The sequence below is a fragment of the Lepus europaeus genome, chromosome 4, assembly GCF_033115175.1.
Source record: "Lepus europaeus isolate LE1 chromosome 4, mLepTim1.pri, whole genome shotgun sequence".
In the NCBI taxonomy this organism is placed as follows: domain Eukaryota; kingdom Metazoa; phylum Chordata; class Mammalia; order Lagomorpha; family Leporidae; genus Lepus; species Lepus europaeus.
This window is the reverse complement of record NC_084830.1, coordinates 122,844,740-122,856,942: the sequence shown is the minus strand read 5'-3', so window position 1 is coordinate 122,856,942 and position 12,203 is coordinate 122,844,740. Positions and strand designations below refer to the sequence as shown.

General features: G+C 34.7%; 1 protein-coding gene across 2 annotated transcripts in view; it reads right to left on the bottom strand.

The window, feature by feature from the left end:
* The window catches only part of CLINT1 (clathrin interactor 1), a 73,056-nt gene that overhangs the window by 28,962 nt on the left and 31,891 nt on the right, over positions 1 to 12,203 (bottom strand). For both annotated transcript variants that reach the window (XM_062188762.1, XM_062188763.1), the window contains exons 2-5: positions 4,237 to 4,341; positions 3,570 to 3,666; positions 1,998 to 2,106; positions 912 to 1,076 (exon numbers count right to left, since the gene is read on the bottom strand). In XM_062188762.1, the coding sequence (XP_062044746.1) occupies positions 912 to 1,076; positions 1,998 to 2,106; positions 3,570 to 3,666; positions 4,237 to 4,341 (476 nt within the window). The remainder of the gene's footprint in view (positions 1 to 911; positions 1,077 to 1,997; positions 2,107 to 3,569; positions 3,667 to 4,236; positions 4,342 to 12,203) is intronic.

The window sequence follows — 12,203 nt, the reverse complement described above, 5'->3', positions numbered from 1 at the left end:
AACGGAATTTTTCTGCTGTTAAAAGATCCATAAAATTAATTAAATGCAGGATTTTATAGGTAATGACAAACTAATAGAAGATTTTTATGTTGCTCCACTGAAGGTGCTACAAGATCCCACTATAATCCAAACTTAAACTTATACATGGAACTGGTGAGCCCCAAGCATCTGGCATGTTTGCAAGGAGATAAAGTGGCCAGGGGATAGATACTCAGAGCTCACAGGAGACAGAACAAGTCCAAAGGAGCAGGCTGTGTAAAAGTTCATTATTTTGTGTATCCGTTCTGAGCACCTAGTGTCAAGTCTTCAGGAAACTGTATCATTACATTAAAAAATAAACATGACATATGAACATTCTAGTTGTTCTTAAGAGTGCGAGGAATGGTCAACAAAGCAATAGGTGCAGATGAAAACTAACAATATCATCAGTCATCTTTTTTCCATGTTATATTGTTATGCATTGCTTAATTAAGTGAAGAGAGAATACAGGCAGACTTACAGGATGTTATTTCTGCCCTGAAATAGAGATACATTGGTTTTGAATTAGAAAGGTTGATTTCTTAATCAAACTATATTTTTATACTCCAAACAGTGAATTAGAGAAATTTTTTTCTTCTTTTTTAAGGCACCCTAAGAGGGAAGGGTACATTTGTTGTCTGTGTGCCAACTCAAGCTTTGCAGTCATTTAGCTAACCGATGATGGTTAAAATCATATTCTTGAACCTATAAACGTAAAAAATAAGATTCCCAGGGTCCATTTGCTAGGAAACAAAATAAGTATTATACATATTTTATTACTATATGTATTCATGAAAACAAAAAGCAGATCATCTATTGTATTTCAATAATTCTTAAAATACACCCAAGAAACCAAGTTGATGCTTAGGTGCCAGCCTATCTTTGATACTCACTGTATCTGAATCCTCCAACACTGTCAGAGGAAACACCAACATATTTGTCTTTGTTCTTCTTTGCTTTCTTTCGCTCTTCACGAAGCCTGTCATCATCCTGGGCAAATTCAACCAATTCCTTTACCTTCTGGCGAATATTTATACCTTGATCTTTGCCATGCTCATCTGAGAGAATGGTAGGGGAGAAACAAAACTTTCAGAATTCTCTTAATATGTATCAAACTCAAATCTTTAAAATGAAAACAAAAATTCCAACACAAGAAATCAACTTCAATATTTACAAAGATAATGAAAACAGGTAGATTGTGTTATATGACTTTGTCATATCCTTTTCAGAAAACTCTAAGTTCTGAAATATAATTCTGGCTTAAGGACTGCAGATAATAATCTATGTAAGGTCAATTAAAGATACACCAAAAAGGATCAATGATGAATATATGAAACAGACATATCATTAATGGCATTTATTTTTCTACTATATTTTAATAGGAAAAAATCAAAACAAGAACCACTTTAAAACTGCAAGGCATCCTTTTGCCTTGGAATCCCAAATATAAGTTTGGGAATGCTAATTACTAGGATTTAATGTAGCTGGAAAGCTTACTTTTTAAAGTACTTTCAACAGGGTATGCTACAAAATGAAATGTACTTCATTCTCTAGCCTCTTTCACATTCAAAACACACTCTGGCCTTGCTGCCTTTGCACAGTAAATATTATTTGGTGGGAGGGAAAAAAAAAACTCAGCTTCAAACAGATGTGTGTGTTTTGGAGCTCTAACCTTTTCTTCCCATATGATTAAAGCTATTCCTTTATGGACACCACAGGGGACCAGTCTCCAGTGCATATTTTAATATAAACCCGAACACTCATGTTGTGTTGGTTCTGTTGTTATTAGCCAGTCTTTTCTGCAAGTTCTTGTCTTCACTAATTAATACTCTAGGGCCCCACGTCTTGGATTCTGCACTCGTCACACAACCAGCAACAGTCACATTCTAATTAGAGCAGAGAAGCTTCTAAGCTAGTTCAGGTGACTGACAACTCCAACTACTGTTTTAATTTGCTTATAAGGTTTTTCTATTGCTCACCTACAAAGTGGTAATTTTCCAGGGATCGCAAATCATAAATGTGTTCTCTGGCACTTGTAACAACACGCTCTGATCCATTCCTTATGAGGTAAGCTAGGAGCAGCAATGACTGTAAAAATACAAGGCACCAACTAATTTAATGAAATAAATTCTAGTAGAGCTTTGGAAAATGTTTTAAAAAAAAGAGAGATTTCAACATTAGCAAATAACTAATCTTCTTGGTAGTGGGAGTTCTTTACCTTATATTAGACTTTAAATATTTATAGTCTAGAACATATATTATCAACTTGAAGTTTCTCTTGTATCAAGCATAGTAAATAATTGTAAACTGTCCACTGGATGCTATATATCAGAGGAGTTTTAAAAAAATAAATTAGTCTGATGTTCAAAAAAATGTGAACATATTATGTAAATAAACAATAAAGTCTTAGAAAACTGGCTGTTTTTAGTTTTTAACTGGACATTATGCAACTATACAAAGTTACAAGCAGCAGAATTATTATTTGGTAATACCACAGTATTTTCTCCAGATAAATTTAATTTTGATGTTAATGAAGCTTTTGTTTCAAAAGATGCTGCCAACAAATAAAAGAAAAAAACCCAATACCTTGAAAATTTTGTTGCAATGTGAATTTAAAATGACCACTAACAGGTACAGGGTTTTCTTTGGGGGTAATGAAAATGTCTTGGAATTAGACAGCAGTGACTCTTGCACAAACTGAATACATTGAAAACTACAAACTTGTACACTGAATGGAACTCTGCTTGGAACAAATCTCACTTGACTATATTTAGATATGACCATCTAGTTAGGTTGGTAAAACTGAGGGGTACAAAACCTCATCGTATCAGTTACTTAAAAAGTCATTTACTCAAGAAATGAAATCGCATCTACCACACAAGCAGACAGAAAGACATGGAATATTTTCAGAAACAAACAATATAAAAACACACAGAATTAAAGCACAGATTTTCAATCCTGAAAGCTAGAAATGTTACTTTCAAAGTTCCAAATATGAATGTTATATGTCATTTTGGAAAACACCGAAAAACGTACTCTGAGTAGCAAGAAAATATGGTGGGGCTGAAAGAACAGATGACTGCTACTTTATAATTCTAATGAAAGGAATCTGATAAACAGCATACATTCACAAATTAAAAATATTAGAATTTCAAGTCTAATATGTTTTATAATTTCTGAACTGACACATTTTGAGTTGCAGAACTCTATAATACTATTATAAATTAAGCAAAGTTTTATGGAAAGTCAAATCGTATTAAACTGCAGTTTTCGTCTTAGCCGTTCATGCACTACACATGTATACTAACTATTTTTGATAGGCACAATTTTTGGTAGGAAAAATTTTAACAGATTAAAACAAGAATACTCAAATTTACAAGTATGATTCATATTAACTTTAAACATTTTACACTAAGAGTAACTGCTTACCCCAACTAATAATCAAAACTATACATCTACTTTTGTTTTAAGATCACTTACATATGTACATCTTAAGTTTTAAGGTTTTGCTTTCAACATGTCAAGTTACTGAGAAAGGCTTACATCCATACCTTATAAACTCTTCTCCAATTCTTTTTGTTGTCTTTTAACATTCGTGACCAAAGCATGTTCATAAGTTCTGGAAATTGTTCATACATAAAAGTTGCCCTGAAAAAATACAATTTTCTTTAAGCTTGCAATATATTAATTTTGACAGTAGATGGCAGACTTGTTCTAAGTTATTGGGTATCCCTCAAAGAGCTTTAAAAAAATTAGTATGCTTTGTAACAAAAAATACGCTTTCAGATATACTTTCTTGAAAATGTTTACCCTGCATTTTCTTGAAAATGTTATCTCCCACATTTGTAAGCCTTGCTAATATCATACCTTGGAAGCTCTTCATTTGAACAGGGGCTTAGTTGTTACATATCAGTGAAAACATTCTGGTAATTTTACTTTAAAACATCTTATATGCACCCAACAAAATTTTACATAGGAAGTTACTGTTAAGTCTCTGATCTTGAAAAAGAAAAACTGTGGGTTTTTTTTTTTTTGTTTGTTTGTTTAAAGCTAATAGTTAAGGGGAATGGACTCTGCATAAAACTTTCTACATAATCTGAATGATTATGCTACATTTATATTTGGCAGCTAAAGAGTTTAAAACTAAAAGCAAATTTTTCATTTCTGTGAAAAGATACTTTGATTCTTTCTGCACTGCTGAGTCAAATTATCACTTACTTGGCAATCTCTCCCATGAGTTGCCCAGAAGGTCCCCAAGGATCATCATTCGTTGCTTCTCGAACCTTAGACTCGATTTCTGAATAATTCATAACCACATTGGTGCTGCTCAGAAAAAAAAATATACGCACATACGCACAAAAATTAGCATCAAAACTGAGAAACACATGAAAACTTAATAATGACACTACTGGGTGTCCTAATGAGCTACCTCTACAGGGTGGGAGAGAAAACATCTTTTGTACACAAGCTACCCCAAGGACACTATATAACACATTTAAGTTATCTTTAAGAAGATTTTACTATTCCATTAGCCTCCAAGAATACAGATGAGAGACTACATTAGAGCTGGCACTAGTCCAGTGAAAAATAGCTTGGGGTCAAATTAAAAGGGAACTGTATATGCTAGACTCTATTATAAAACTAAGTTGTCAGTTCCCTGACCAGAACTGGTTTACATGTAGGGTTATGTATCCAGCTTCCAGCAATTCTGTACATTAAGCAAAATTGTGTAACAGCTGAACATTATCATGTAAAAAAAAAAAAAGACTATTGAATCAAGTTAATCTACAGTTTATTAGGACTTAGATGAACATTTAATTGTAATCCCTTGGTCTCTTTTCACTTATTATATAGTATACAGTTTACATATCATTATATAGTCACTAGAACTTAAACTGTTATTGTTACATAATATTCCATTCCAAGATTCCATGATACATACAACTTTTCCTTAAGATTTCAGCAATGCTATAAAGAACATGGACTTTAAAAAGAGAATGATCTAACTTTAATAAAACACTTACTTTTTGATCTTTGGCAAAATTATTTTAATTATCTTAATCTCTGCTTCTTCCAAAATAAAGTGAGGATAAATAAGACTACTACCTCAAAAGACAGCACATCAAATGGTGCTTAGTACAGTGCCCGACATAGGCAGTGCCCCATAAACGTCACCTGTAACTATTATAGTAAACATCTACTAGGAGAACATAAAAACACTAAAGAGTATGTTAGCAAGAAAAGTTAGTTTTTTAAGGAATATCTTAAAATTAAGACATGAGATAGCAACACATTTGGTTAAAACAATTCCTCAATCATGTATGAACTATAAGAATTCAAAGAATAAATAATGTGAAAATGTGACATACTACAGTATTCATTTGACATCTAAAGTTCTGATTGTTACTTAAGAATTGTTATAACAGATGCTTGTGAATGTGGTAATTCAAATTTCCTACTTAAAAAGTGTTAGGGATAGTGAAAATTCAGAATTTGGTAACTACTGCATATCCCACACTCTTGCTACATGGCTTTTGAGTCATCAAAAAGTTGTGTTTTTTAAACACAAAAGTTTGGTTGAAATTAGTGTTCAAATATCTTAACTATAAAGAAATATAAATTTTACTGAACATATTTCAATTTCTTTACTTTTATGACGAGATGAAGATTTGAGTACAATTTTAAAAAACTATTATGCATATAAATGTGATTTGCCAAATCAGTGAATAAATTTGGCTTCTAGATTTATATTCAGAATACCATTCTATTAAGAAAGAAATGTGAACTCTTAGTATTTTCTTTTTGATAAATTGAATACAAATTACTTCCCAGGAACTAAATGAATCCATAATCTTCCAAAATGTAAGATTCTTAATGAATAAATTTTTATAAAAAATCCAGTAATGATTTTACTGACAATTGTATGTATAAATGTAGAATAATTTTCTCTCTAATTTTATCAACACAAAACAAGAAACAAAACCAAGAAGCCAATAACAGATCTGCAATTTAAGATGCTACAAAACAATGGATTTCAGAATGCTTTTGTTTATCCTGGTGGCTGAAGAATGTGTGGTTTATGCAGTTAGAAGGTGTCAAAATGCAGCAGTGAAAATGAACAACAGCAATTAGGATTATAATTCACCCAAGCATTTCATTACCAAGAATGCACTTGAAATCTCCCTGCATTGTTTAATTTGCTGGAGAACAAGATGAAAGGAGTTAATCTCCAATCCATGTACATGAAATATTTTTACCAGAGCCTTCATAAATGCTGTAGCTTTCAGAACACTACTTCCCTTGTTCAAGCTACAAAGGCCCATGGGTCAAATGAGAAAAGTCCTGTTTCTGTAACCTTTCACAAGAGTCTTAGCTGAAGGTTTGTATGTTTGAGTGACGTTTATTTAGAGAGAGGTGGCAAAAAGCCAATAATTTAAGAATCTCCTTATTCTCCTGGTTAAAAAACATTGAGATCCATTAGAACATACAATATAAAGTATATCTACAGAAGGATATGGCAACCACAATGACCAAAAAAAAAAAAAAAAAAAAAAAAACCAGAATACTTCTATGATGTGAATCAGCCTCTATTTTAAAGCTATCTTCCAATGAAACTATTGTTTTCAGAAGCTGGAAAGAACTTTTTCAAGAGATCTATTGGCACGAAGAATTCCAAAACAAAGTATTTTTAAACTTCACTCAATTCAAAAGTAAATGTAAACTGAAACAAAACAGCACTACACTGGATAGTTTGGCCTTATTTCAGGTCATTTAAAAATAACTATGCTTAAAAAGGTAGAAATGCTATTCTGTATCCTTTCTTTCTTATGTTTTCTACTGCCCATAATTCTGGTGCTATTTTTCAAGAGAAAGCAATCCCCTCTCCCTGCAAAAGAAAAGGAAACAAACAAAAACTTATGTACAGACATGAAAGGAAAAGATTGCTAGTTTAATTCTCCAAAACTTTCTATGACTGACAAAATATCTTACAAAACGCTATTTCAGACACTAGAGGGGGCAGTTACGGTTTTTAAGACACACACAAAAAATCCAGACAAAGGTGTTCTGCCAACTAAATTATCAAAAAAATCCTAGTAAGTTTCATACAACTTGGACTAACAGTATAGTCAGACAAGAGGCATGTGGCTTAAAAATTCCAGAGATCAAATCTTAAAGAATTATCTCTTTATAATCAGTTTGAAAAGAATAAGCAACCACTATTATGACTTTTTATTGAAGGTCAAGTTTTGGATACAGGCTTTTCTACTTGCATTTTCATTCATGTAATTATAATAAAACTTTAAACAATAAAAAAAAATGAAGAGTAGGTTTCCCTGTCCTCATTAATAGATAATGATGAAGATCACATTGTTTACAATTAATAGTAACAGTATTAATTAACAATTAACAGTATACTGGGCTGTATCCCAATATAACAGGCAATAATACCCAAACTTAACAGACTCCAATGTTAGGCGAAAGAGAGAGAAGGAGAAAAGCAGGGAATGAGAAAAGAATGAAGAATGGATCATGGCAACTGTAACGCTGGCTGCTTTCTTTCTAATGCATGCTGCACTCTACAAAAAAACAAAATGAAAAGAGAGGAAAAATATACAGCAACTCCTTGTAGAGGAGTTAAAGGATAAATACAGTTAGGTTTAATTCCAAATTCCATTCTCTATTACGTTAAAATGACCTAAAAATCAGATAATCAGTATTATTCTCTGACCTAAATGAAAAGGCTTACTACTTAATATACAAACTGTTCTTAATTACTCAAACTATATTTTCTATGGTTTCAGCAAATGTTAAATACAAACCATAAAACCAAACAGGAAGTCAATGCGCTCCCTTTTTACGCATGCACACTTAAAAGCAAGGTAAATAAAAATAGCAGTTTGGAGAAAGGCTAAAATCAGAGACATAAAAATCTGAGGCTCCTTTAACCCATCCTTTCAAAAAAGAGTAACCTACTTACTTAAAACCCATACAGCCTATTTCAGCGCAATGATATTATATCTATGATGGATGCTCACGTGCATATTACTTAAGACTTCAAGTATTTATACAGGATTATACTGGATTATGCATTTTCTGTTTTCCTCTTTGCTTTTCAAGAGGGAACACTAAAATTCTAAATGATGAAACATGAAATTTTATACTTTCTAAAATAATCAATAAAAAAATCTGCATTGAAATACTATTTCATGTTTTAGCTATCTCAGAAACGAAAGTAAGATCAGATAGAGTAGTTTCTTGACAGGTTTTGGGGGAAGAAGGGAGTTGCATAGTCCTTTTTAAATCTTATACAAAAATTTTGGATACTTAAAGATCAGGTTTGTTAGCATAATTGGGTACTTAAAATATTTTTTTAAAGAATTTATTTGTTTGAAAGGCAGAGTTATAGAGAGGCAGAGGCAGAAAGAGAGACCGAGACAGAGAGAGAGAAAGTGAGGTCTTCCATCTGCTGGTTCACTCCCCAAATGGCCACAATCGCCACAGCCAGGCCCATCCGAAGCCAGGAGCCAAGAGTCTCTTCCTTGTCTCCCACGTGGATGCAGGGGCCAAATCATCTTCCAGTGCTTTCCCAGGCCATAGCAGAGAGCTGGATCAAAAGAGGAGCCGCCAGGTCTCAAATTGGCGCCCATGTGAGATGCCAGCATTGCAGGTGGTGACTTTACCCACTTCACCACAGCACTGGCTCCCAGGTACTTAAAAATATTTTGAAAACACTGTAATAACAAAAAAATCCACCTAAGTCTAAACTCAAGCTGCCTGACATTAAAACTACAGAAATTGCTTAAAAACATCACTCCTGACTGTTCTTCCCCCACATGATATAAGACCACAGAAAAGAACCCCCAAATGATATAACTATTTTTGAAATACTGATTGTTTTAAGTAGTATGAAAATTAAGGATTATAGACTTTTGACATCAATTCTATTGCCAAATGCTTTGTTTCATTCTGATCGAAGCTGACATTCAATTTCAGCAATAGTTCAGTCCAGTATTATCATGAGGGTGGAGAACTGAACTGCATAATTTTTTTTTTTTTTTTTTTTTGACAGGCAGAGTGGATAGTGAGAGAGAGAGAGAAAGGTCTTCCTTTTTGCCGTTGGTTCACCCTCCAATGGCCGCTGCGGCCGGCGCACTGAGCTGATCCGAAGCCAGGAGCCAGGCGCTTCTCCTGGTCTCCCATGCGGGTGCAGGGCCCAAGGACTTTTTGGGCCATCCTCCACTGCCTTCCCGGGCCATAGCAGGGAGCTGGCCTGGAAGAGGGGCAACCGGGACAGAATCCGGTGCCCCAACCGGGACTAGAACCCGGTGTGCCGGCGCTGCAAGGCGGAGGATTAGCCTGTTAAGCCACGGCGCCGGCCCTGAACTGCATAATTTTAATGATTTGATGATTTCCTACTATTGAACACTGTTGATTAATATGACTTAAAAGCTTGTAATCTTAATTCAAATTTTTACAATTTATTTATACTACTTACAGATAAACTAGAAAGATAAATTCCATAATGTTTCTCTAAAAATACTTTTCACTTTTTATAGAGGAAGGTAGAGGAGAGAAGCAAATAAAACAGAACAATTTCCTGCAATTAAAACAAAAACAGGGGCTGGTACTGTGGCAAAGAGGGTAAAGCCGCCACCTATAGTGCCAGCATTCCATATGGGCGCCGGTTTGAGTCCTGGCTGCTCCACTTCCAATCCAGCTCTCTTCTATGGCCTGGGAAAGCAGCAGAAGATGGCCCAAGTCCTTGGGCCCCTGCACCTGCAGGGGAGACCCGTAAGAAGCTCCAGGCTCCTGGCTTTGGATCGGCGCAGCTCTGGCAGCTGCAGCCAATTGGGGAGTGAACCAGCGGATGGAAGACCTCTCTCCCTCCCTCCCCCGCCTCTGCCTCTCCTTCTCTCTCTATGTAACTCTGACTTTTGAATAAATAAATTGAAAAAAAGAAAGAAAAAAGCAGTACTAACAAACTCCTAACATTTTTGAAACTCTAGGGTATCCTCAAAATTACAAACATGTAAATCTTTTGCACAGACTCCTGAAATCTCCCATAATCAACTGAAAGTTCAAGTATCCTGTGCATACTGAATTTTCCTCACCACAGATAATCAATATTTACAGTCACCAAAATTTTATTTCTCAAGTAACAAATTTTTACATGGAAACACCTGTCTCATAAATTTACTGATCCTACATAGATTTGACTGTGTGATCAATCCAAGCTTATTGCCAAATCGATGCATTCTTAAATATATGCATAATATTTATTTTCTGTCTATATGCTGTCATTTCCTTAGACTGTGTCACACTATTGGCACTAGTGGTTACCTTTCTCTGAATAATCCACAAAGAATCAAATTGTTACCACTGCCCCTTGAGAACAAAATTGAGCTGTGAGGTGGATGCCAGTGACTGAGTAAGGGAACCCATTCCTGCACAGGTAGTTCAGATGTGGACCACAACAAAATTTTTTCCTGTTAAAAAAAAAACCCTCCCAAATCTGTTTTTTTTTTAAAGATTTACTTTATTCATTTGAAAGACAGAGTTACAGAGAGAGAGGTCTTCTATCTGCTGGTTCACTCCCCAGATGGCTGCAATAATCTGAAGTCAGGAGCCAGGAGCCCCTTCCAGGTCTACCATGCGGGTACAGGGGCCCAAGGACTTAGGCCATCTTCCACTGCTTTCCCAGGCCATAGCAGAGAGCTGGATGGGAAGAGGAACAGCTGGGACTAGAACCGGCGCCCATATGGGATGCCAGTGCTTCAGGCCAGGGCTTTAATCCACTGTGCCACAGCGCTAGCCCCTCCCAAGTCTGTTTTATAAAGTCAAAACTTTGGAAAAAATTCTATCAAGAAATTACTGTATTTTTAGAAAGGTTAGTTCATAAGCAAAATAATGCAAAAGAACTCTGAGGAGCCAATAATGTGAGCAGTGAGTTAGGCCACAAAAGCATTCCCAGTAGGAGAGCTGTTCTGCGCCCAGCTGCTCTGCTTCAGATCCACCTTCCTGCTAAGGCACAGGCAATGAATGATGGCTCAAGTACTTGGGCCCGTGTCACCCACATGAAAGACTTAGATGGAATTCCTGGCCCAGCCCTGGTCATTGTGGCCATTTGGGGAGTGAACCAGTAGATGGAAGAAACATCTTTCAATCTCAATCTCAATCTCTGCCTTTCAAATATATAAACAAACAAACAAATAAATAAAAAGAGAAAGAAACCTGAGATCCTTCCTTTTTAATTTAAGCACGATTCTTGCACATCTGTGAGCATTTCCCAATAGCTGATAATGGATTTATACCATATTTACTCTTCTGATTTCTAAAAATACCTATTACAGATCATCAGTATTACAAATAGTCTTAAAAATGTTCAAGCTTAAAAACCAGAATTCTAAATTTCTGTAATTCTAAGTTGCACATTAAAGAAATATGTGGTTCCTTGCTTATAAAAGAGTCTACTTAACAATCCAGCAAAATTTCCAGTAATAATTATCACTTTGGATGTATTAAAACTAACCAGAATCACATCTAAAATTTCTCTGAGATTTCTAACAACTGACACATCTGTCATTTAAGTTCAAGTCTCAAGATACACCTAGCACAATAAATCTTAAGACTTTTAAAAAAACAGTTCAGAGAATCATTACTTTATGGCTTACGTAGAATTCAAGATTAGAAAGCACTAAATTAAATGAATAATCATTAAAGAAGTCAATGATACAAATTTAGTTTCAAATGGCCAACAGTGCACCAGAATAGAATGCATATATAAATTATCATTGAAAAGTCGTAATTTATTATAAAGGCAGGGACCAAAATAACTCATTTTATAAAAAAAGTCATTAAATGTTTATAGTCCAGCATAAAGTCTCTTGGGGAACACTAAAAACCATATATAATTATTTTAATACTTCAAAAAAACATAGGCATCAATCCAAAAGCAAAACAAAACAAAAATGTGCAACCAGAATGGTAGTGGGATTTCTGCTCTTTAAAGCCTGTCATTTAATTCTCTAAAGGTACCAACCTCTTGATGGCTATTAAGCACGACTTGAACTGGCAATTTTTCAAGGAAATAGTTTAGTAATTTATGTAACAGATGTGCAAGGAAAACTACATGACTGAGATAAGCCAAGAAAAACATCCTGATGTCCACAACTAAATTATGACCT